The 27,901-nt window shown below is 38.7% G+C and overlaps 1 protein-coding gene across 8 annotated transcripts in view; it reads right to left on the bottom strand.

Moving 5' to 3' along the window:
• Positions 1–27,901, bottom strand: part of ANKS1B (ankyrin repeat and sterile alpha motif domain containing 1B) — a 373,862-nt gene that overhangs the window by 246,955 nt on the left and 99,006 nt on the right. For all 8 annotated transcript variants that reach the window (XM_063133719.1, XM_063133713.1, XM_063133716.1 and 5 more), the window contains exons 10-12: positions 26,484–26,649; positions 16,784–16,920; positions 13,414–13,594 (exon numbers count right to left, since the gene is read on the bottom strand). In XM_063133719.1, the coding sequence (XP_062989789.1) occupies positions 13,414–13,594; positions 16,784–16,920; positions 26,484–26,649 (484 nt within the window). The remainder of the gene's footprint in view (positions 1–13,413; positions 13,595–16,783; positions 16,921–26,483; positions 26,650–27,901) is intronic.

Raw genomic sequence — 27,901 nt, 5'->3', positions numbered from 1 at the left:
CAAGATCCTAGACTAAATTCAGCAGACCTAGATTAAACCCTGAAGCAGTTGTAGAGACTTGGCGATTGAGGAAAGTGGGAGGGCCTTGGCTGGAAGTCATAGGCCTGGCCAAATTTCAGAGCATCTAGAGTAATAGTGTTGCACTGGGCACAGAAGCATTAGAGTTGATAAGGAAAAGTTATATTATAGCAATTGGAGACACTCCACATCCCAATTACCTTTATCTCATGGTGCAGAATTGTGGCCATGGTGACTAACTATAAAAGTTTACAGGAACACAATACTTATATTAGAATAATCAGAAGACAAATAATATGAGGAAAAGGTTGTAAAAACTGGGTCAACTCAATTCATCTTGAGTGGAGAGTAAAGGGAATATGCTTATATATTAAAATACTTTAAAAAGGTAAAAATGAACAGAAATGAACTATAAAGCAATGCACTGAAGGAAGACGCTTACAAAGACAGTGTTCAAACTGAAGACAAATGATCACATCTGCTTTAATACAAAATGTGTATACTGCTTCAGGGCAAATATAGTTTGATTAGATGACCTGTAGAAACTTTTCCAATTCTGGTAAAATGCCAATATCAGTAAACTATTCATTTTATAAAACAGCAAGACATGTATGAATGGCTCTGGAAAACTTCAATAGACAAAATTCTATTGTCAAACATGAGCATCATGTAAATATAATTCATGACTACTTTTACTAGTATTTTTACAGCTTTATGAGCAATATATCAACAGAATAATTGCAGTAACATATTTAAAAAAAAATATTCCAAGATCTCTATTTCTCTGAATTGTTAAAATCCCAGATGATGAGGAATATAAACTACTATGATAAGCTGTGCAATTACAGTGCACATTTTCTCATCAGGATCATTTTTCAAGAAAATTAAATTTTACTCCCCCACCCCCATTCATGATAAAGGTAGTATATTGTAATTTGGATTGCATTTACCAAATATTGGCAGTCTTTTCCCCAGGGTATATAACTAATCTGATATTTGAATGTTGAAGGGATTTAGCTTGCAAGCTTTTAGCTCGCAAGCTTGTGCCTCTGTGCCATTAGGTTACAAAATGATCTACACATCATTGAATATCCAGAACTAAAGAACTCAGTTTACCAATGAAGAAATCACATGGGTTTCTTCAGTGTAGGGGTGGTCAAATCAGTCTATTTTCAGCCCACGTCACTTTTTTGTATACACATTCACAATGTTTTCATAATCACCAATAATAATAATAATAATAAATTTGGTACTTTTTTGAACTGAGAACTGCATTGTAAAATTTGGAGAAGTACGAAACCTGAAGAACAACTATGTTCTAATCTGCCCATTAATTTGGACGGGGTGGATCATGGCCAGTTCACAACAGAATTCCCAAAGATCAAATTCCTCTTGGATCCCTACTTTAGTATGAACTGAAATTCTGAAGTCAATCAATCAATCTTTATTGCTTGTTAGCGAAATAGGCCAATCACAAACAAATAAAATAGTAGCAAAATAACATATTAACATAATAACATAATAGCATGTCCATACACCATCTCACCGCAATCAGAAGAATAATACAAGATAATAATATAAAACTGATAGTAGGCTCAATTGCAGTACCAGTACTGGCCCGCATGTAATCTCAGATTAGTAAAATTTGATCCTATATGGCAAACAAACGCTTCCATACCTCCAGCACCCGCTGTACAAATTTGGCAGTCCTGAACTATATAAAGTGAGAAATTCTGAAGTAAGATTTATTTCTCTCTAATTTTTCACATTTTAACAAAAACTTTCCCTCCCTGTCCCCACCAGCTCAGTTGCCTGAAAGGTTTCTGTGGAATGCAGATGAGGACAGAATTGGACTTTGGCTCAGACAGTAGGATCTTTGGATCCAATTCAAATTACCATAGGAAGAGAGAGTGAATTCTGCTCTTGAACAGGGTGAGGGACAGCAAAATTATAGCGGGTGGGAAGTTCACCTTAAAAACAGGGAAGTGGAGCTTATTTTCACTTTTTTTTTAAAAAAAAAAGTTTTTGTCACCACCTATGGTTGGTGGCAGCTGCAAAAATAAAGCTCACAGAACTTTTTCAGTAGCCGGCCATCCTCATCTTTCTTCCTCAAACTGCTAAAAGTTGGACTAACTTAGGCCCTTTCTACACCTAAGGATTATCCCAGGAAAATGGAGGGATCGTCCCTGCCTGCTCCCGGGATCCCCTGTGAGTCATTTGCATGCACAGGGATGATCCCGGGATAAATGGCTGGTGTAGACATGCCCTTAATTTATGCAGTATTGGCCTAGGACTGGGGAGAACCAGTTTCAAATTCTTCCCCCTACCATGAAGCTCCCTGGAAGACCTAGGTCTGATCTACACCAAGCAGGCTATTGCACTATGAAAGTGGTATGAAAGTGGTATATAAAAGGCAGGAGCCACACCAAGCAGGATATAGCACTATTAAAGTGGTATGAAAGCTGTATATGGTGTGTGTCATTGGGCCCCAACCATTGTCAGTGCACTTCAATACCTCTGTAAAGCAGTAGTGTGGCTCCTGCCTTTTATGTACCACTTTCATACCACTTCCATAGTGGAATATCCATCTTGGTGTAGAATACGCCCTAGTGCACTTATACTCACTTAGCCTAATCTACCTCACAAGAAAGATGGGATGTAAATGTATTAAGAAATAAAATACTAAGCTGACATGATTTTTTATCTCCCCCCACCCCATGTAATTTTTCAGAGTATTTTAAGGAAAATGCAACTCCTACTATTGCTGCCAAACAGACTTAAGCTGCGTGGGCCTGCTTTTCTCCTTGATGGGAACTTGAAAAGACCTTATGTTCCCAGAGGGAAAGGAAAGAAAGCAGCAGCTATGAATGCTGCCAAAGAAGCTTAAGCTGCATATTCCACAGTTTCTCTTCTTTAGGTCCTTAAAAAGATCTCCCAAAGGAAAAAGAAGCAATACCCATCTTTCTGTGCAGCTCTTTAGGATAGCATGCCTCTACTACTGGCAGAGTAAGGAGGAGGATAGTTAGTGTGGGACCTCTGCTGAGAAGAAGCAAATCATAGTTTGAGTTAAACCAATACATTCATTTATTTATTTATTTATTTAAAACATTTTATACTGCCCTTCAATCATATTCCCAGGGTGATTTACAAGAATGAATTAAAATTACAAAGCAACATAATAAATTCAAAGGCCACAAAATTATACAACCAGCATATTACAGTCAGCAAGATTAAAATCATATCTGAATACTTGGGAATGTAAAAGTTATTAGCCTGATCCCAGGTGGCAGAATACTGTCAGCAAGATTAAAATTATATCTTTAAAAGTTGGCAAATTAAAAAAGGTATTTGCTTGATACCAAAAAGTCAAAAGGTGCCAAGCAAACTCTCTGGGCAAAGTGTTTCACAACTTGAATGCCATCAGTGAGAAAACCCACTCTGGTAGCCACTCGTCTTACTTCATGTGGTGAGGGTACCTACAAGAACTTAATATTCAGGTATGCACATATGGCGTCTCGCAGTCCTAAGCCATGCGTTAAAGGTCACTTTGAATTGGGCCTGGAAATGGACGTGGAGCTAGTGCACTTAGCACTGCATAAACACCCAGTCACAGTTATTATAGCAGGTTCATTCTACAATAATTGCAGTTTCCAAACACAGACCACACATAAAGACCCACACATAAAAAGTTACAGTAGTCTAACCTGGAGGTTTCTAGAACATGAATTATGCCGATGATGATTTACGTGTTGCTTCCCACTGCAAAAAGCTGTCTTGAAGTGTCTTACATACACAAATACAGAAATTCATAATAAATAGAACAGAAAAAAACTCTCATCTCTCCCTCTCTCTTGAATAATCAGCGCAATAGTACATATAAATATAAACACCATAAAACACAATCTAAAAATAATACAATACATCCACAATACACAAAACTCACCCGCCCGCCATCACAGCCTAGAATTAACACCAGAAAAGCAGCCCGCAACAATTGGACCATAACTAATGTCTATATCCCTGAGTAAATAAGAATGTCTTTGCTAGGCAAGCTCCCTTGGAGAAAGGGCTTTATAGATTAAACCTAGCACTTTGAATTTGGCCTAAAAAGAAACTGGCAATCAGTGCAGATGAGCTAGGACTGAATCTATATATTCACATGACCAAGGAACAGTCAAAAATCTGGCCACCAAATTCTGCACTACTAACAAGCTATATGTGAGTCTGCCTTTGAAGGCTGTTTGGAAACTGCAGTTAGTGCAGTTATATTATTAACTGTGCCTGGATGTTATGTTATGGTCATGTTATGCCAACTACACTGCCCTTTGGAGGCCCAAATCCTTGTTTTAAACCAGGAGTATTGAACCTCTTTCAGTGCGAAGGCTGAATTAGCTTGCACGTTGGGGGAAAATATCCCAATTTCAAGTATAAGCTGATGGAAATTGAGTTAGTAGTGACTGACCAAGAAAAAGATCTTGGAGTTGTGGTAGACAACTCAGTGAAAATGTTGACCCAGTGTGTGACTGGATTCAGACAACACAATAACCAATACTGGTTTAAATAGTCAACGTTTGGTTATTGTGTTGTCTGTCGGGACTTTTTCACACCATTGTTGCTTATTTGGCTGAAATAACCAACGCGAATAACTGACGCTGTGTAGAGTTGATTATTTGAACAACTTTTGGTGATCATGTTGTATGTCGGGCACCATTGATTATTTCATTGCACGCAGTTGGTTATTTTCAGGAACTACATTCCCCTGGCAGGAATGACCAAAGCAGTGGCTGCCACTCTAGTCCAGCTGGTAGAACTCACAATAGCTGATGGGATACCAGCGGGAGGGTTGAGGAAGGGAAAGAAGGTGGGGATGTGTCAATCAAATACACTGTTGAACAATAAACTTGATACTGTCCTTAATCCACACCATGGATGATTATAATCATCTGTGATTTTTTTTTAGCAATTGCCATTAAAATGAGTGCTGCAACCTGAGTTTCAAATTATTTAATTTTAGCCCCAATTGTATTTAATGTTTTATTTGCTTGGTGACACTGAGTTTTCTTTGTTAAGGATTTTGTCTTTCCTTGAACACTGGACATTTATTGTCTGTTTTTTGTTTCATGTTCAGTTAATTGTTTTAAACTGTAATGGCCAATGGTTTGGTGCATATAAAATTTGATTTGATTATAACCATGTGATGTGGTCACTGCACCAGAAAGGGGAGACATAGGCTCCCCCCCTTCTTGCAGCTCCTTTTCAGAGTAGTTACTGCTGCAGTTACTGCAGTAACTACTCCAAAAAAGAGCTGCAAAAAGGAGAGAGTTAATATCTCCCCTTTCTGGAGTTGTTGGAGTGTTGAGTGGAAGGAGGACACTGAAAGTGTCAGTTCAACACTTAAAAGCTAGAAGATTATATTGTCAAGTGGGATATTACCCCTCCTTTTTGGTCCACCTTCTTTTCTCATTTCAGAGCTCTGTTTGACAACTGAAACACACAAAGAAATTGGCAAGGCAAGACTACACGTATCAGAGAGGCAAATGCACTCTTGCACACTTGTGAAGGAATGTAGGGGGGAAATACTAATTAAAAATATGACCTCATTTGCATACTCCCAAAGCACCAGGAAAAAAAGGAGTAGCAATGTAGGACAAGGACACAATATGGGTTCTGCTGCAAAGATGCCTGGACGTGTTATGGAATTGACTGGAGGACTGATGGGGAAGACGGGGAGAACAAGCCACAGCAAGCCTGATTGTCTGTCGGACATACCGTGGATTGTTCTGCGAACAACCAACCTACCGTGGCTTATTTGCAGGGCAGCTTAGTGTGATGTGTGGATCCACCCACTGTGGAGAGTGTAGGACTGCCAACACAGTAATTATAAATTTCCTTTTCAAAAACCAATGAAATTCAATGATAAAAAAATCTGCCAGTTTAAACTTTACTGCTAGAAGAGTTCTCCCTCTAACTGCCAGCTACGGATGTAAGCAACAAAGTGACATGGATCAACTCACAGAAGAATTCCTCTAGCAATATAGTAAGGCTCAGATGCTTCATAAGGAAATACAGTACAAAGATACTCCATCTGGATTTGGGCCTGGGAGACACCAAGGAAAAGTGTGGGTGGAGAATAATTTGTAAGGAAGCACAATTTCTGACATTGTATATCAACACTGATCATGGGGCATGCCAGTTAAGACATCAATGTTAGCTTCCAATTTCCTGGCTTTGTGGAGACTAAGGCCTAATCTACACCAAGCAGGATATTGTACTATGAAAGTGGTATGAAAACAGTATATAAAAAGCAGGAGCTACATAACTGCTTTATAGCAGTATTGAAGTGTCCTGACAATGTTGGGGCCCATTGACACATACCATATACCGCTTTCATAGTGCTATATCCCGCTTGGTATGGCTCCTGCCTTTTATATACTGCTTTCATAGTGCAATATCCTGTTGTAGTGCAATATCCTGGTGTAGATTAGGCCTTTGACAGCTTAAGACAGCCTTAACTCTGGTATTAAACTGGCAAGATATAATAATGTGTGACTGGCAAACTTGGTTGTTCGGCTCACATGGAAATTGCTGTTCCAGGCACTTTTTTGAAATATGATCTATTGCTTGGAATGGGGACCAAAACATGGTTTCTGTGGAAGTTTTGTGGCTCATTGCATCCCATCTATATGTGTAGTAGGTGAATTTGGTTGGCTTGGCTCATTTGGAAGTTGCCATTCCGGGCTTTTTCATTCTGTTCCATATGAGTTCTGGATATTATGGGGTTAATAATAATAGAACATTGCAAGGTTTTGGTCCTAAAATATTGTTCTCAAGTGTCTCTAACACATGCTATTATTTTGGCATTTTTAAAAAATAAAATAAAATAAAGGACTTTTCTGCCCAATTCCATTCCAGATTTTACCACCCATAATCCCTGACTTATTTAATAAATGTAATTTTACTTCATATTACCATTTGCTTGTGTCATACTCCAAACCTACTATCGCCACATATGCTCCCTGCTACTAAGGGTTTGGAACCATCCCCAGCTACAGTTTTATTTTAAGCGTCTGTTGATGTCCCACAAATGTTAGGGTCCAGTGCCTCTTCTTCTTTTTTAAAGGCAGGCAAAGGGAACATGTGGCCCTCCAGATGTTTTTGGACTGCAACTCAGTCATCCCTCATCATTGACTATGCTGACTGTGGCCTTAGCTAGACTTTAGGTTTATCCCAGGCAAATGGAGGGGTCGCCCCTGCCTGCTCCTGGGATCCCCTGTGTGTCATTTGGATGCACAGGGAAGATCCTGGGACAATCCCGGGATATAGGCCTGGTCTAGCCATGGCCTAAGAATGATGGTAGTTGCAGTCCACCAATATTTGGAGAGCTACACATTCCCCACCATGGATACAATGTTTCCTACTTGATTCGATTCATAGGTAAGAACAACAGATTAGGAATGGAAAGTGATTTATTTATTTAATTATTATTAATTTAATGGATTTTTATCTTACTTTTCAATCCAAATCTTCAAACTGTCCCATACTGAAATTAATACATTAAAACTCATATGCTTAAAACAAACTAAAACAAGTCCAGTTGGAACAGGAGCAGGCTTCTGGTGCTTTGCATCTTTCCCTGTCCCTCCTGCACTCCTTTCCACAGACAGCTGGTGGTAGATCTGTGGTGCAAGACGGAACAGTTTACCTGGAGCAGACGTCTGGGTTTTTTGGGGTTTTTTTTTTTGTTTGTTTTGTTTTTTTGTTTTGTTTTTGTTTTGCCTGCCTGCCTGCCTCTCTCTACCCTGTGCCCTAAAACAGAGACTTAGGTGGATCCTAAATGACTCCAGAATACATTGTATCTGCATTTGGTAATTATACTTTTTTCTTTTAGTAGCATTTTAGGCCTATTGTAAGCCACATGGGGAAGCAAGTAAGGTGTACATTACTAAATAAATAAGCATTGAATATATTTATCTGCCTGGGCCAAATGTTTGAAAGCTCTGCAAATACAGGACGAGATTTGCAGGCTAGTGCTTGTAATTCCATATTTAATTTGTTGGTAATTTGGAGATACAAAATTGCTATATAGAAATCTGTGGAGTTCAGACAGGTTATTTCAAGGGCTCATGTCTGAAAACAGCCAACATTCTGGCTACAGGCAAGATTTCTGTCTGTCATAAAAAAGGGGGAAAGAAGCTAGTAACCCTGCCCAGAAACCCTGCGCTCCTTCCTTGGCGTTGGGATTATCCGCCACCACACTGGGAGAGGGAAAGCGTGGGGTTGAGGAGGGAGGCTGTGCCAACGTGGCACCATGAAGACAGTTCCCAAGCCTCATTACCACCTGGAAGCATTGTTTAGTGTTTCCATTTATAAAAATTAGGCATGATAATCTAGTCTATTAGCTGTTTTTCCAAACAGTATAAGATATATCTTCTCTCCTGTCCACACTCAATTTCAATAAATAAAATTACTATTAAGGATGAGTAACAGTATGAGGATCACAGAGGGCACAAGAGCATAAAACAACAGCTGGGGAAATAAGATGATATTATTATTATTATTATTATTATTATTATTATTATTATTATTAGATGACCTATATAGAAGCTTAGTATGTGGGAATGTAGATCAGGAAATAACATCTTCTTCTTTAAAGACTTAAAAGAAAGAAGTGATAAATATGATTAAACAAGCTGGTATTTGATAGTCTACAGGAGGAAGTACTTTCTATTGGTGAAAACTGGTTGGAATTCTTATTTTTACAGTGTCTTCAGTGGGTTTTTACCAGTTCTTTCAACTTCAGTTAGCTCCCATATATCATACAAATATATCTGATAACCAGCAAGCTTTGCAAAGCTATAAACAATCTGGTGAGAAGAAAAATCTGGGGAGAAAATCTATCCTATCCAAAAATGAAACACAGTAATTAATGAAAGTATATGCTGAATGTGTATTGCATATATTTCACATAACAACAAAAGCTTAAAAATGTATTAAGAGCACAGTTCTAAAGGATTGGCCCTTAGCCTATCCATTGCTCTGCCAGCAGAACCATGCAAGGTGGAAAGAATGGCGGAGGCTTTTTACAACTTCACTTTATTCTTTTGCAAACATTTCTACTAGACAGACTTCTGAGCCCAGCTAGCTGCTGCATGCTTCTGAGTAAGGCCTGGTGGGTTTTTTGATCTGGTAGATCCTCGGCCTCTCCCCTTTCCCCACCCCCTCCACCCCCCTCAATCTCTGGCTTCAGGTGAGGGGCTGCTGCAACGCCTTCCACAGTGGCTGGGAGGTACTGGGGTGGGAGAAGGGACATCCACTACTGGATCTCCTCACCCAAGGCTGGAGCAAACTGACACGGGACACCCAAACCAGTGAGACTTCTTTATTGCTGGAAATCCCATAGTAAAAGCTTAATGGTTGCACACTTCAGAAATCATATAGCTAATTGTTAGTAGCTATAGGCTCCAAGAAATTCCAGAACAGTCAACAGTTAATCCCCATCAACTTTGTTTCCCCGTAGCCATCTCCATGGTTCTGGACACAAAGGAAGGTCAATCCATACACGGGTTCCAAACCTGGAAAAGGGAGGGGGATGATTCCTGACATGATTTCTCAATTAAATTCTTGAAAAGCCAAACAAACCACCCCAATGAGCTAGTCCAACCTCGGATCATACACTGGTAACTCAGAGGGAACATGGTCAAGGCCTAAACAAGATAACAGGGAAGGTAAACCCTCAACCACAAGGAGTTCTGTGCCACAATTTTCACACAGCCAGTTCCTCGCTGCATGAGTCCAGGCAGAGGAGAGAAAAGGAAGTCCAGTAATCAGGGATCAAACCCAGTCTGCCAGTGCATTGAGCTGACAACAAACAAAAACATACAATTCACAGCAAACAGGAGTTCAAGAATATGAAAAGCTTCACAGTACTTTTCATGGCAAGTTCTTAGTAATCCAAAGTTCCACTTAGGAGGGAGTATGTGCACAGTGCCGCCAGAGTCTCAAACAATGATGCATCCAATCAAGGAGGTTTTCTGGGAAATGCAGCACAGATGTTCCTAGCAAAGGCTCCTCGCCTGTGCACCAGCTTAAAAAGGGAGGTGTAGGCCTCTTCCAGACCATTTTACAGACTGGGGCTTTGGCCTTTCAGCAATGCCCTATTCTAAACAGGGCGGCAATGCTCAGCCCACCAAGATGATGCCTCAATCTGGGCAACCCTTCTGCAAATCCCCACCCTCTCACACTCAGTGGTTTTTTTTTTTTTTTTTGCACAAGGCTAAAACTAGCAGGTGGTTTATGAGAATAAGGGCATTCCTCCATCTCTGCTCTGAGAACACCGACAGATATCTACTCACACAGACAGATTGTAACATTCCAAAGGCCGAATAGGTCCCAAAGCCTTCTAGACTATTTCTTAGTTAAATTACAAGACCCATGGACATGCCTTCTATTCCTGACAAAAGGTATATTATACCATATTACTGATATAACTTTTCACGAATACCATAAATTCCAATTAATATGGGGAAGTTTTCTTGAATTATAAGAATAATCCACAGAAAAACCAGTGCAGGGCAGCAAGGAGACGTGGTTACAACAATCCTTTAATTTTGTAAATTTATTTTTATTTTTATTCTAGAAAACTATCAATTTTTTTAAAAAAAATTACTCTTTAAATACAGGACAATATGAAGAAGGGAGGAAGAACCTAACACGGAGGAAATGGGGACAGGGTGCAGTAGGGGTGAAGTGTTTGCTTTTGAATTATACTGGGAAATGGGGGGAGGAATCTAATAAACTGTTAATAACAGAAGAAAGAAACACTGGCCCTTTCTACACTAAGGATTACCCCAGGCAAATGGAGGGATCGTCCCTGCCTGCTCATGGGATCCCCTGTGTGTCATTTGGATGCACAGGGATGATCCCGGGACAATCCTGGGAAAAAGGCAGGTGTAGAAATGGCCACTGAAAGAAATGAATGTTTTATTCCTCCACTGATGCATTTTTGTAACATGATACATTTCCCATGCTCTTATTTGCATTATTTATTTTGTGGACAAGAAAGGCTATCTGCACTCTGTTTCAAAGGAAGTAAACATCCTTCTATTAATCTCATTCATACAGATTTCCTTGGTAGCCAATTATTAAGAGGCATGATTCATGAAGTGGAGCAAAGCTTCTCAGAACATGTAATAGTAAATAAATGAAAACATGGCATTGTATTCAGTGCTACAATGTGGATTTACATTATCAGAAAGATCAAGTTCACTATGACAAAAAGGTAAATATTCATCCTAGTACTAAATTGTAACCATATAATTAGGCATAATAAATTCAGGTAACTGAAAATTCGAGCACCCTGCGACTGTATATTTTCTTGGTATTCTTCAAAGTGATAGCTACTGAGTGCTTCAGTGAACAATTTATTTGCAGAATTTTATTGATAAGAAAGCATATTTATAAAAATAATTATCAATTTTATAGCTATGACTATAAGAAACAGTGCACAATTCTGTGCACAATTTAATATAATGAAGAACTAGTTATTTTAATAGTATCTCATAGCCCTTTAATGTGTAGTGGGCTGTCCTTATATTTATTATCCAGAAAAAAATGCTAACCTAATATTAAGTATCTGACTATGGATTTTACACACTCACACATATAAACTTTAAACAGAATTTACCTTTTTGCGTAAAATGCCAGTTGTGCAAAATGAGAACAAAGTGAGAAATATGAACCACAAGATCAGAAGACAATTATCCTGTATTCTCATAAAATCGCCCTTTCTCATTTTCAATTGAGTATTCACTACATGTTTAGTATCATTATCATAATTACCAGTATCCTAATTTGATATATAGCATTCACAACAAGCATGGGTGAATCCAGAGAACTATCATTCTACACATAGGTTAGCAGTGCATGTCATGGCAGGTTTCGTAAGCTAAATGATGTGCATGGATGTGGAAATTTGCAAGGAACAGATGAACATTTGAGTCCTCCATGAAATTTTCATAAGTACTGGCCAATATGAACGAAAGTGTCAACTGTCATCTACTACTTGATATAGATGAGAATGCATATTTTCATGCATAATCTGAAGCTAATGCACACTGTTGTTGTGTTCCTTATACTACTAGTTGAACACTATTAATTGTTGCATGCAACTGTCTCTGTATCAGGGTCAAGAAGATTAAATATTGGAATATTTTTATTACTAAAAGAGATTTGTTTTTGCAATAATGATCAATACAGAGATATAATACTTTTGGGGAAATATGAGTTAATTCCAATGGTTCCCTTCTGCTGCAGAAGGAGTCTTCCTCCAATGGAAGGAGTCTTTGAATCCAATCCAATACTCTATTGTTCTTAAATATTAAGTAGATACTGTATTACAGTGATGGCCAAAAACAATCTCAGATCAACTAATCTGAACAACCCCTGTTCATATTTTTTTTAATGTTTGGAAACTCAGAAATACAACCATAACTGTCAACAGCCACCTAAAATTTATAGCAGCATTCGCTGGTGACAAAAAAAAATCACACCCCAAACCAACCTAGGAAAATATTCAATGAAAACTACCCATGAGTGGACAGGCCCATTGACTCCCTTGCACTGCTTGCGGAAAGGAGATTTACCATTTCCAGCAGCAACATGATCACAAGGAAGTTCTGCCAACCTGCCCCATTCTAGAAACGAGCATTTCTACTCATTTTGGGGCTTGCCCATGGAAATGCTAAATCATGTTCCGCAAAAATTGGGTGCTGTTTGCGGAAGATAATCTGTGGGGATTGCTGCTTGCAGAACAGAAGTGGTGGTGGGCCTTGTTTGTGGATAGGCACAATTGGATATTGTCCATAGTTATTTTTAGCCAGTCAGAAATGTATCCGGGATTATCAGCATTCACATGTAAATCCCATTATTCACCACATTTTAGGCATCAATTGTAACAAATACATCTTCTGCAGTATAAAAAATGAGATGCCCATTTTTCGTTCTAACATTTTTCAATTCTAAACAGAATTGTCACTGACAGGTTATTATAAAAACAAGGGAGTTAGGAGGGGTTTATCAAAATGCTTAACTGCTATTGATAAAGGTTTTCAGGTCCCTTGTACAGCCCAAAAGAACCAACAAGGTAACAGTTGTGACTTCATTAACTAAACCTATTCATCAGTTCTATATAAATATCATTTGTAGAATGTATTTGATTGTTAGCTTTAAAACATATTTAGAACATTTGAATATTTCCAGGCAAATAAATTAATAGATAAGCTAATTAATTGCCTGCATTGTTGTTTCTCTTATAAAGTAAACATTTAGAGCTACCTGGATTTCAGCCTACTTCAGCTTCAAAATACATGTTTAACGTGCAGCTTCATATTATTTTACCTGGAATGTCATTATCTTCGATGCTGCCCTCAACAGATCCAATGGAATAGTTAGCTGGACTGATTGGTGGGCTGGAAGTAAAGCTTGCATATCCTATAGAGGAGTTGATTTCAAAATAATCATGGCTGTGATTTAATCGTTGAAATTCAAAAGCTGATACTATTGAGGTACGTTGCTTGGGCTGTAAAAAAGAATTGAGTTAAGATGTAAATATTTTAATTTGTTTTCTACTTCTAAGTTTCATTACCTTTTTGGAGTTTCTTTTTTAAAAACAAATTCCAATGTTTCCAAGTTCTTTGGGGATACTTTAAGTTCATATTCTATGCATAATTTCTAGGATTGCTGGATTCATTTACAAAGCTATAATACAATCTCAAAATAAAATGTCAAGGTAGGATAATACATTGTACCATCAGCACAAAAAACTAATATGACAATGACTTTGGGGATACAAAAATATCCATATTTTAGTATTTTTCAAAGAGAGCATTTCTGCAAAGAGAGCATTTCAATCTTGATCCAATAGTAATATCATATTAATGTCTAGACAGCTGTGGTGTCGAACAGAATTTAAATAAACATTTTTCTATGACACAATCTTGGTAATACATCAGTTCAAGATAAAGCTATGTCAGAAATCCACAGCAATTTGATCTAAAGCATTTTACATATTAAAAATCCAAAATGAGTAATATCCATTCAGGTATATAATTTGGGTCGAAGAGTCAGTGGTGCGTGTCAGTTATCCTCTCCTGGTTTTGTTTGTAGTTTAGAATGCATTTCCAGACCTTTTGCCTAAGGCTTTTGGACAACAGTCTGCTATTTATTATTTAGCAGAAAGACAGTGGTGGACATGTACAGAATATATAAGGTATTCAGTCTTTGCCTAAAGTGCACTCTACAGACATAGTGTCAATAGAGGGAGAAAGTCAGGAAGAGACAGAAAAGGACTTCTACTTCTAATTGGAGGATCCCCATAGTGTTTTATTCTCAGCTGTAATGTTGAGGCAGTCAATTAAATATACTTTTATCCAAACCCCAGTCTGATTCACAACAATCAGATACCAAACTCATAACAATGTAGGCATTTTCAGCTTTAACCCCCTTAAATTTCTAGTTCCTTTTAGCAGTGTTACTGTCAAGCAAGAGATCTTTCAGTTTATATCCCACAGGACTTGTTTCCTTTTTGTAATGTTTACACATTTCTTATTGCAGAATATAGGTCTATTCGCTTTATCAAGACCATTTTGAATTTGAGTAATACCTTAGAAGTATTTAAAATTTGTTTACTGCATTCTCAGTCGCTGAAGTCACATACAATTACTGTATTATTGTTAATATTATGACTTAATCATTATAAAATTCTTTTTCCAATGCCAGAATGGTCTACAGTGTGGGTGCCATCACGGAGAAGGCATGTTCCCAGATACTGTTCTAATTTCTAGGTCTGTGCAAGCCTCAGGCTTCGGATTCAGAAATCCGAATAATGGAGGCCATTTCATGGCAGATCCACCATTTTATGATGGATCCGCCATTTTCTTGCACAGCCCTAGGCCCCCATACAGCCTACAACTCCCAGCATGCAGTGCCTGGGAGAGCTGTACTTACCAAGGCCCAGGAGCAGAGGGAATACAGGACATAGCTGCCACCTTCCCCAGGTCCTTTGTGTGATCAGCTGCAGCTGCCTCAATCAGGAAGTTTCCATTGACCCTGGAGGGGTCCATGTGGCTTCCGCAGGTGCCCTACAGCTGCCTTGCAGCTTCGGAAGTCAATGGAGACTTCCTGATTGAGGCAGCAGCAGCTGATCACCCTGGGAAGCAGCCGATCACATGGAGGACCTGAGGATGGTGGCAGGTATTTCCTGTATTCCCTCTGCTCCTGGGCCCTAGTAAGTACAGCCCTCCAAGGCACTGCATGCTGGGAGTTGTAGGTTGTATGGGGGGCCTAGGGCTGTGCAAGAAAATGGCAGATCCAGCATAAAATGGTGGATCCGTCATAAAATGGCGGATCCACCATGAAATGTCCTCCGTTATTCAGATTTCCGAATCCGAGACCCAAGGCTTGCACAGCCCTATTATTGTTCTTTGCAGATGAACAAAAAGCAATGTCATTCTAGCTGATTTAAGATCATGGGAGGGTACATAGCAGGGAAGCAGTCCCTGGGAGAATTTAACCCAAGACCACATAAGGCTTTATCAGCACACTGACCTGGATATGAAAGCTCCAAATCTTATAAAACCTTTTACTTCCGCACATGCTGTATCATTTGGTCTCTACTCCATTCATTCATTTATACATTCACTCATTCAAAAATATTGAAAAGACTGCACTCAAAGAATACAATGCTACTGAATTCAGTGGGAACCAAGCCACTGACTTCAATTAAGTCCAGACATTGCATTAGTAATGAACTAATCCAACAGCATAGCTATGCAATGTTCTGGGTCCATCTGTTGACAATTCTATGATGAAAATAGCATTTAAAAGCTGTTTCTAATTAACTATCACACAACAAATCATTCTAACAATAATTCCAATGCCTTTCAGGTTTCTTGCCTGCCAGTCACCAATTAGAAAAAATAATTATGACAGAAAGAGACAAATGGCTAATATAGTGGGGGATGGCAAGAGAGAAAATTAAGGATCCTGTAGAAGTGAGACAACAGTAGTTAGGCAGTTTTAAATGAATCTGAATGGACAGCATGAAATAAAAACTCCTGTAACTACTGGAAAAAAATAAAAAGAAATAAAAGAAATTATGTGGGCATCACAGAAAATTATGAAATTGAAAATAAAGGTGATACTGGAGGTAGCATATAACCATCAAGAGTAGACTAGTAGCCATCCATATCCTCCATGAATTTGTCAAAGCTCCTTTTAAAACAGCTTTAACTGTTGCGATGAAGAGGAAATTTCACCAGGTTCCCCATATATACAAATGACACCTGCTGAAATTCCCTTTTCAATACAATGGTTAAAGATACAGGAGCCCTGTCCTCCTTTTCATATGGTCACCCTAAAAAATGTAACATGGAAATCAAAATTGCCCCAAAGAAAATACTAGGTAAGCTATTTCTGCTCAGGTATAATTAAAATCCAGTTCATAAAATATTCCTCACATTTCTGTAACACAAACTGGGTTTTTAAAAACAATGTAACAGCACACTAGTAGTAGATATTCATTTCTCTGGATCCAAACAAATAACTTCTATTTGCAAAGGATATTTAGGAATTTTATTTCAACATCGTTAAATTGTTCATATCATTAATTTTTGTATATTAATTTTTTCTTATCAGAATAACTTTAAAAATGTCAACATTTTAACACAATAACAACTCAAATAAGAGAATTTCTGTTTCTGACACCCACCTGAGGTCGTATAACTTTCACTATATTTTTCAGTGCAGTATCTGGTGATGGAGGAGAGCAGTCAGGTGTTGGGCCTGTTGAACTGTTTCTATGGTTACCTGTACCTGGTGCAATAATTGCTACTTGAGGTGCATTATCTGTGAATAAAAATAGCATTGCAGTGATTACAACATTGTATAGCATATACATTTTAGAAAGCAGAAACTGGCTATGAAGACAAAGAAGATTACACCTATATCAACTATAATTATTATTATTATTATTATTATTTGCTTTCAGTTTGAGATATTCACTTGTTTTGAAAAGGAATGCAGCATTGATCAAAGCTACTGCCAAGCATCTCAATCCAGCAGGGTTACATAGTGGTGTGGGGATTGTTCCTCAAGGCATGATTCATGTATTCAAAGGGATTCTGGAAGAGGGAGAAGATAACTCTACATTCAGCATTTAGGGATATATGGATGATGCTCCAGTCAAGTGCCTATATGTGACTAGAGGGTTGGCACTGGCAGCCATGACAGCCTCTGTCTGCCAATGGCAAGACTAAATTCAAGTAAGTTCTAATAGGTGATAAATATTGTCACAGCTGATAGCACTATTTCTCTGGTGGAGAAATCCTTGTCCACCGTAGAATCTACTAGTGTGTGGCTGTTCTGTGTATTCTGAATCAGAGCTAATGTTAGTTGCTTCAGTCGCTATACTTATCCCAATTCGGTAAATTGGGATAAGCATGCTTTTAGGATGCTTTTAGGATGCTTTTAGGATGTTTTAACAATGTTACATCATTGTGTTTTGATTAATATTTTATGTGTTTTATACTTGCTATTGTTCCCTGCCTCGAACAGAATGGAGAGGCAGGTTAGAAATAAATTTATTATTATTATTATTATTATTATTATTATTATTATTAAATGGGACAAATTACAATACTTACATGCAGTGATAATTTTTCTTGCAAAATATTCAGAATATATAACACATTAAACTTTTCTACAGGAAGAGCTTTCTATATAAACATAGATGATGTGGAGTAGCGATACTCAATAACTGTTTAAGAGAGTTAGCATTTTTCTCATTTGCTTTCTTTCATCCACATTGCTTTCTAAACATCCAGGAACAGCACTGTGAAACTTAAGAGGAACACTTATTCAATGGCTTACAAGGCCTAAAAAATCTTGAAAGACAAGTCACCAAAAGCTTGATAAAACTCAAACAATGGAAAATACATTGAGAAACATCTGTTTCATCTAAGAATTACAGTTGCAGCAGGATAGTTAATTCTTCTAAACAAAGAAACAAGGAAATGCAAGTATTTATGTCATCGATTAGACATCACTGTGTTTTGAATATGGCACTCCTAGTTGGAATGTTAAAAGCATTTTAGATGATTTTGCATTGCCAACCTATCAACCCCCTTATACATTTGGACTAAAATTCCCCCCTGCAAAGGTATACAAATATATACAACTCACCCACACCTAACCTGTATATCTTGATACTAAATATCTCTTCTGCATGTTCTGTTGGGTTTCAGATCTTTTCATCACCAACCACCATTTTTTTTAACTTTGAGGATTTCACTACAAGGGTACTTGATTTCAGTTAGACCCCATTCCCAAATAAAATTAATGTGGAGAAGCAAACAGTTTCATGTCTAAGGAGTGGGGTCATAAATGACCCCAAAATGGTGAGAAAAATGTCTATTTTATGTTAGTGCAGAAATTAAGGAGGTGTTAGTTCATTTTTTTTAAAAAAGAACATCATACCTCTAGGAATATTTTTACTGAAGGCAAAAGCACATACTAAGCTATGAGGAAGCTGTGGCAAATTACAGTCACTGTAGCTATTTGTTGTGAGAATCATGCAAAATACAAAGGATAGGGTTGGAGTTGATGTTAGTTTAACTTATGTCCCATTCATTTCAGTGAATCTACTCTAAGTAGGAGGATCAACTCTGTGGGAATTAACTTCAGGGTTAATTCTACATCACAGATGATTTTGTATATAAGTGGTAAGTGGTTTTACATTTCAAAGAACGGTATATTACAAAACTTTGATTTTGCTGCACATTATCAGATGTAAAAGAATAGTTTGAAAAAATAAAAGAAAAATACTATATAATTATAGATATTCACATTTTATTGAGGGCATTGATTAAGACAATGTGACTGCTAATGCAATTTGGGATATGCAGATATCTTTCTAAGCAAAACTGCCATGCAAAAGCCACACAATGTCATGCAATAAAAATAATATTTGCTGACAGAGACTTTTCTTTTGTGGACTCTTGAAAAATAATCAACATAGTTGGCAAATTACAGTCACTGTAGCTATTTGTTGTGAGTCATGAAAAATATGAAGGATATCTTTCTTTTTTGTTATTTAACTAAACTACCAGACTAGCTAATAGTGAGAGTTATCAGTACTCGATTTGGAGCGAGTGGCATTACTACAAACCAACCTTACGTAACTTGTGCCCCCGCATACCAAGAGCTCAATAATGTTCTGTTTATTATTTGCTTGTAATTGCAAGATCTAGGGGTGGCTGGCTTATTAAAGGTCTGGCAGGAAACAAAAGGAAAGAGGAACATGTTTCAAAAGTGCATGGCTAGCTCAGACAGTTTCCTTTAAAAATAATAGTTGTAGATGCCCATGAGGAAGAGTTCTTTGATTAAAAATGCATTAGCCTCAATAAAGTGCCCTCTTTTTTGCAAAGGTTCTTCTTGTCTTTTATTTCCTAAATTGATACCTCCCTTCCTTCCCTCACTAGCAGTTGGTACGCTGATGGGTTGTGTTCAGCTGGGTGAATTGCAACTTATGTAGGCCTTTAATAAATAAATGTTCCATTTATATTCTTCTCAACCAAACTACTACGGATGCGAGACAATCTCTAATAGTAAAATTCCCTTCTGAAATCTGAGAGAATACGATCTGAGTGTGAAAATGATCCAGCCCTTATTACACATAAAATTATCATCCAATTTCAAAAACACAGTCCAGCTGTTTCTCTTCTTTCCAAGCAATAAAGCAAAGTAATTCTTCTCCAGATGATCCTGCCCCTGTGAAATTATGGGCAGTATCCAACACAGACCCAACACTAGCAGGACCCACCATTAGTGCAATGAGAAGCTAACAGACCCTGCAGCAATTCAAAATGTGTTGTGTGTGCTAACTATTTTGTATAATGCCCAATGTATTTTCATTTTGTAAATAAAGATATTTCATTTTATTCATTGTGTGTGCATGCTAGAGGAAGCCTGGATTGTTGGATCTGATTTATATAGACTGTACCATAGACTGGTGCCAGGGACTGGAAGTTGTTATGGAAAAATAACTGATTTCCCACTACTCCCTTCGCCCATCTCTTCTCTCCCCTCCTTCTTCCAAGATCCCTCATTTCCCTTTCCCAAAATGCCATCCTTGGGTGATTTCTAAGTGATTTAGATGAGTAGAATAGACCCTTCACTCCCAGGTAGGAGAGAAAAGTCCCGTTTACCTATTTGGGTAAGGTCATTTACTCAGGTGTAAAGGACAAGCCCTAGCCGCTGGTTAAATCACCAGGCGCTTGGTTGCGCAGCTGGCACCCCCCCCTCTTATTTCCTTTCCCCACAGCTCAGCAGGAAACCAGGGAGAGAAATAAGAGGTGGGAAGCTCACCCATTGAAAGGAATGCCAGGCGCCATCTTGAGGGCTGGGGGCTTCTTCTTCACTTTCCTTTCCACATGCTCCGGCAGGAATTTGGGAAGGGACAGTGAATACTGATTGGATGGAAGGAAGGTGAAGCAGGAAGTTTCTGCCACATAGGCAAGGTGGGACAGGAATGTCCCAGGGGACATTGCGAAGGGGGGGGACCTGGGAGGGAGTGGTGGACAGGGATTAGTTAAAGACAATGGAATACGTGACAGGAATGTCCCAGGATTCATTACTAAGGGAATCATGTGATAATGGAGTTTTGCAAGGTCAATGGGGTCTCTCCCCATCTGGGCATGTCAGAAAATCAGGGAGGAGGATCAGCTGTGGCAATTTGAGCTAGCAACCAATTATTTGTGTACAATGTTTCCCTCTGTATAAAATGAAACATAAACTTCTGTTCCAGGCCCTTTTCCTTTACATTGGCAAGGGAAAGGGACCTTTGAGCAAAGAGATTTTTGGTACCTGAGGTGGAAAATAAACTTTCTTTTTGAGACTGCATCCAGATGCCTTATATTTGACTTAATTGGGTTGTAATCCACAATTTTTGTAACAAAGTGGTTAAGCCAAGTAGTAGTGATGGACAAATCAATCTATTTCCAGATTATATCAGTTTCATGTGTATTTAATAATAAGTACATTCTATTCCATTTTCATATCAGTGTGCAATTTTAAAAAATGTACAAAAGTTTGCATTTACTTTTGAATGCAACTTGCCTTAATATATGCATTTTTGTATGCAATTTTGGAGTCAAGAACTTCCTCACAAAATCTAGCAAATTTTGTGGTCCAAAGGATAATTCTGTTCCAATCTACATATTAGACCAGGAAGTGTGAATTCAAAAAGCAGAGCAAAGAAAATTCTCCCCCATTTGTTGCAGATTTTTGATGGGGCAGGCAGCTGCAAAGAGTGCTGGTTAATTTACAAGGAGGGAAAAGCACTATAGAAACAAAGAAGAATGAAAACCTGCCAGTTTTCTGAATAGTTCAGATATTAAAGGACAAAAATAAGAGTCATATTACAATGGCCACAATCCAGAGTAACAAACATGCATATTTTTGGGTCTCTCAGACAGCATAAATATTACTAGAAAGAACTGTGAAAGAGCAGATGGAAAATCCAAAGACGGAACCAAAGGGTAATAGAAAACAGATTGAATTTATTGTTTTGAGGGGGGAAATAGCTGTACAAAATGGAATCACTGTTGTTTTGAACAGGATTGTAAATACATAGCTGCATAGCTATATTAAGCCTGATATTGTCTCTGACAGTTATTTTGAGGTAGTGTCTGGATTTAATTGCTAGTGAAATGCATTCTAGAGGCAGTAGGGAGTCTTGCCTAGCTGAGTTTTGTATCATCTAAAAAGTATGAGCATGAGGATTAACGACTTTGTTTTTCTCCTTCACCTTCCACCTGCAGAAGTAAACCCTAGACCTGCTTCCAGTTTGCATAAGCTTAGTAATGTCAAGCCATCAATGATTCTCATTAAGTATTAATGAGGGAGAATAGTCCATTTCCTGAGTAATTTTTAAATACCCAATGGAGCATTCCAAACAGGTGTGTGTGTTTGTGTATTTCTCTCTCTAAAATTTCTTTTGGAATATACAAAAGCCCCTTTCATTTGCATGAAGGGGCAAATCATGTTAAAAAGAGTAACGGGCTCACCCCTTTAACTATGCTCCTGAAATTGCACAGCTCCTCCAGGCCTGCCCTTGCTATTCACACGTTGGTGTGGTTCTCTAAGCCTAAGGTAAGGAAGTCTTTGTGGGTAGACCTCTATATGCTATTTCCCTGGATTCTGGAAACCTTGCAATCAGGGGAAGCCTCCAGAACCGGGGGAGCATAGAAGTCTACATGTGAAGGCTTCCCCACCTCAAACATCCACATATGCAAAACATAGGGCATACCCCAAAGTGGGATGTCACTGCTTGTCCACTGCTTTGTTGAACAGTTTTCTCTTTCATATGAGTAACATGTGGAGAAGGCTACTGTAGATTACAGTTAAAAGCAATAACAATAAAAGTACAAGCTATCATAAAAATGTAGTTCAAGAACAGCAGCAGAGAACACATACCAATTTTTAACAAAACCTCTGAGGAACAGAAGGCTTTAGTGAATAGAAAAATCTCCACCAACAGCCTCTATGTAGGAAAACAGAATGGTGGGCCTGCTTATTCAATAACTACTACCATTAAAAAGGCACTTTAAGCAGCAGAAGATCATATACGGAATCCAGACCAATGTCTTCTTGCTGATCTTAAAACCTGAGGCTGTTTATATAAGAATATTTCCTTAGATACATTGAACATGGCAATATGAATGTGAAAGACTCAGAAAAAAGAAGGAAAGCTAATCAAATAAATGTTTTTATTTTATTAATTTATGAGTGACTCATTCGATCAAGCTGCAGCAGAGAGAGACATGGGAAGCAGCGTAATTTCATCAGCTCTGCTAAAAGACCAGCTCAATTGCTCTCCTCTCCCTGAAGTGTCTCTGTTCAAAGTTTTGTCATTTTAAGAATTTTGTAACTTTAAGGACTGGTGCCTTAGATTGCCTGTTCTCATCATCCCTTTTTGTGTTGTATCTATTAGATCACATCAACTGGGATTGTTTAGCTTGGAAAAAAAGAGGCTAAGGGGAGACATGATAGAGGTGTACAAAATTATACATGGTGTGGAGAATGTGGATAGTGAAACATTTTTCTCCCTCTCTCAAAATACTAGAACCCAGGGTCATCCCATGAAGCTGATTGGTGGGAGATCCAGGACAAATAAAAGGAAGTACTTCTTCACACAGCGCATAGTTAAATTGTGGAACACACTACCACAAGATGTAGTGATGGCCACCAATTTGGATGGCTTTAAAAGGTGATTGGATAAATTCCTGGAGATGAGGCCTATCAATGGCTACTAGCCCTGATGATTGTGTGCTATCTCCAGTATTCAAGGCAGTAGGCCTGTGTGCACCAGTTGCTGGGGAATATGGGTGGGGGTGCTGTTGCACCATGTTCTGCCTTGTTGGTCTCTTGCCAATGGCTGGTTGGCCACTGTGTGAACAGAGTGCTGGACTAGATGGACCCTTGGTCTGATCCAGCATCAGGGCACTTCTTATGTTCTTATCACTGGACTGAGGGCAGGGCTGAAAAGTGGGGTAAAAATGCTTTAAATAAATGCTTTAAAATGCTTTAAATAAATCTGAACATCAATAGTTGTGTTTAAATGAAACAAGATTCAAACTATGTAGTGCTAGTAAGTGTAAGGTATAACATATATTTTGCACCATACAAAATGCAAAATTAGCCATTACAGGTGGGGACCTGCAATGAAATGTTGGGCCAGTTTGCATGACATGACAGCCCACCATCGTTAATTTACTCATGAGGAGTTGCAGCACATGCTGGCTGTCATTATGAATATGTAAACCCCAGTCGGAGCTTGTCAGGGCTGGTCATGTCATCCGAACCCAGGTAGCATATTCATAATGGTGGAGAGCACAAACCACAGCACCCCAAGGGTTAATTAACCCATGGTAGGCAGTTGTGTTATCTGAACCAGGTCACAATACTGTATCCCGAGCCCCTAGCACAAAGGTGGTGGATCACCATTTTGATGATGGATCACAGGTTGTAGGCAGTAGATATGGGCAGCCAGAAATAGATGAGGCCTGGGCTCCCCCATCCCCACTTCTCTTACACATGCATAATAACACACAGCCTTCCCCGCACCTCACTGCCACAGACACAGACCGAGACATACACAGGGCTTCTCTGCGATCAAGATTGGTTACTCTCAGAAGTTTGCAGTTCCTTTACATGATGTCATCAACCTCCAGAGCCAATTTCATGCTTTCTGACCTTTATTCTGCCCCCCCACCAAAAAAAAGATCAGGAATAATGAGCTATTTAAATATTGCAAGTTGAATTTTTTGAGGTAAAGAATAAGTTATGATATAACCACAATGCCATCTAGTGATTGTATAATTAAACATATGGAACTTGCAAATAAAGGAAATCCATGGGAGTGGGGGGAGTGCATGTAATAGTCCAATCTTAATCCAGCAGAAGCCCCTGTAAAGTAGCAGGATAAAAACCCTCTGTGCATAGAAGCCCATTGTCTCCCTGTCACTTATGTCTGTCTGCTCATTGACTGTCATACATTCTCTCTCTCTCTCTCTCTCTCTCTCTCTCTCACACACACACACACACACACACACAGAGAGAGAGAGAGAGAGAGAGAGAGAGAGAGAATGAATCACTGCTTACCTTCCCCCCTAGGGGAATCTTCATAATGATTAAACCTCTCCTCCTCCCACCCTGCCCCTCTGCAACTCCCCTTCTCTGGCTTTCTTCTCCCTGCTTGGAGAGGAGAAGTAGCAACTCTAGCCCGCTTACCCCATGGTTTCTCTCTCAATAATAAGATTATTGAAGAAGAAATCACAAAGCACGGACAACTAGAACATCTATTGCCTCTCTTGCCTACTTTATTCCATGGTTCCTCTCTCAAGATATTATTCTTGAGAGAGAAGCCATGGAATACAATGAGCTAGAGCAGCATAAGACACTCTAACCATCTATACTCTGTAGTTTCCTGCTCAAGCATGTTATGATGGGCTGAAACAGTGAAAAGGTTCATTTTAGTCCCAGAAGTACAGAAAGGAGGTGTGAGGAAGGGAATGTATTTATTGATTTGATTTGCCTTTTTTTTCTTTTCTTTTTTCTGAAGAAGAAGAAGGAAAAAAGGTGCTCTAGTCAGCTTACATAAATAAAACAAGAATAACAACAATAAAATAAAATAAACTCATTTAAAACACAACAATAACAGAATAGAAACAGCATTCAATCCAACACACGAAAGGGGTGTCTGAATAAAAGGTCTTTGCCTACCAGCAAAAGGACGAGTGAGAGAGAGAGAGAGAGAGAGAGAGAGAACTTAGCCTCCCTTGGCAGGCAGTTCCACACCCTAGGAGCAGCTACCAGAAAGGACCCTCTGAGTTCCCCATCAACCACAGGCAGGCACAGTGCCTCCATTCAGGCCTTGTGTGAGAGAGAGAACGTCAGGAAGGGGGATAGGGTAAATACACACTTTCTCCCTCTTTCATACACTGAAAGGGCTCAGGTGCAAGTGGGTTGCTAGCCCCAAACCTGAGTGACTTGTTGTTATATAGTTGGAGCGGGATGGAGTGGGATGAAACTTCTTTGCCATCTGGTTTAGATGTAACAAGAAACTACTATTTGAGCAAAAGAGAAAGTAACTCAATGAATCATTGCGGAATGAGTTGAAATGAGCGTAAGGCTCATTCACATATATCAAACTATGGTATGACATTACATCTAAACAGAGCCACTATGTTGGACAATAAGCCAAGTAGTATAGGTTCAGGTTATAGAAGGACATTCAGATTGTCTGCAGTGATTGCTGCCAAATTCTTTGGCCCTTTTCGATGCCACTTGACACTTTCCCAAAGCAAGGATTTACAAGTTTCATAAATACGTTGCAAATCTTTTGGAAGGGATGTCAATACAGAGTTAGCAATTTGTTTACAAACCTTTGCTCTCTGTGGCCATGGCTAGACCAGGCCTATATCCTGGGACTGTCCCGGGATCATGCCTGTGCATCCAAATGACAAGCAGGGACGACCCCTCCATTTGCCTGGGATAATCCTTAGGTCTAGCTAAGGCCAATAATGTAAGATGGTCTACTGCTTGCGCACACTCTGCTAGCACATTGCACTGCTGTTTGCACAACTGAGACTTTCAGCAGAGTTCCCCAAGTGCAATGAGTTTGTGGAATTTCATGTAAGGTATACAGTATGTATATGCAAGCTGTAGCCTATTTCAACCCAGCTGAGTTTGTGTGTGTCCTGTCTTTTCCTTCCCATCAGTGCTCCTTGCTGTGGATACAAAGTACTTTATAATTAAGCAGTGTATATAGCAGATTATTAACGAAAATATGTGCATTATCTAATAACAGAATGTACTAATTATAAAGTAAAACACCAGCAATATTTTACCTGTCTTTGAGGAAAGGCCTCTTGCTATTTCTAAAGAACATGGTTTCTTTGTAACTGTTGTATCCAGAAAATCACAGAGATCATTCTCATTTTCTACAGGAAATGCATCAGAGGAAGCAGATGGCACTGCTTCCAACGTATAACTCCTCTTCTTTGGAAAGGACTCCTGAAATATAGAAATACTAATATGTAATCAAGATAATGAAGACAACAAAAAAGAAGCAACCTGTAGTAAACAGAGTTTTTAAATTTCCAGTTTAACAGTGCAATCGTATATGTATTGACTCAGAAATAAGTCCCATTCCATTCAAGAGGGCAGGGATAGGCAGAAGGCAGATCTCCAGATGTTTTGGACTTCAACTCCCAGAAGCCACTGGCAATCATCAGAAATGTTGGGAGTTGAGGTCCAAAACATCTGGAGATCTGCTTTCTGCCCTCCCCTGCAGTAGGGTTTACTATGAATTCTGATCGTTTTGAAAATAAACATTTCTCACAAGAAAGAATTTATGTTTAGTAGAGCAACAAGCTGTCTTCTGGAGGCATCAGAACAGGTTCTCCAAACAACGATAGAAAAACCTGCCCAAGAAATTTAATTTGCAGTGTAAACGTTGATTGTGCAGAAAACAACAGAAGAGGACAGAAAAGAAAACTTTATTCAGACCTTTTAGCATCAATTTCATTCTTTCCCATGTCCAAGTAGAAAGTGGTATTTTTCAATATTATTGACAGTTTGTAAGGGATATTTCCTCAGCTGATATATAAGCATATATTCATGCTGGGAAAATGGATATAACGTATTTTCAAGAAATGTGTTAGTTGTTGCCTTACGTTTGAGTAATATACCTAAAATCAAATCATGAGTTTCATTAGAGTCTAATTTTAGTCAATTAGAGATGATTCAGCCTTCAATCTGTACAAACTAATCTGAAATGTCAGAGCTGTCCAAGGTTACATGCAGAATAAAGATATGCACATTATTGCATATCAGTTACTTGGCAGTGAACAGTTGAAACCAATTCTAGTTTGGATTCAGATAACAGAAAGTTTTAAAGCAGAGGGGTTGGAACCTCTTCCAGTCCAAGTGCCAGATTCCATTTCAGAGAAGAGCTTGCGGACTGTTTTCCAGTGGTGGACAGGGGCCCCAGCCAAAGGTGTGTAGGGGCTTGAGAAAATCGAAACCTTGAAAAAATTCTATTGTTACCAATTTACAGTATGACACATATCTACTCAGCAGTAAGCATGATCAATACTCACATACAAATAGGCCTAGCCTTTGCATGTTTTCTCAAAATTAAGAAGGAAAGAACCACTCAGAAGTACTCTTAAATAGCATCCCAAATATAAAGCCTCTGCATGTCTTATCAGAACTAAGCATGAACAGAATGTCTATTCCAAAGTAAGCAGGCCAAGCCTTCACA

Source organism: Elgaria multicarinata, chromosome 9, assembly GCF_023053635.1.
Source record: "Elgaria multicarinata webbii isolate HBS135686 ecotype San Diego chromosome 9, rElgMul1.1.pri, whole genome shotgun sequence".
NCBI lineage: Eukaryota > Metazoa > Chordata > Lepidosauria > Squamata > Anguidae > Elgaria > Elgaria multicarinata.
Note: the sequence above shows the minus strand (reverse complement) of the source record. Positions and strands in the feature narration are given on the sequence as shown.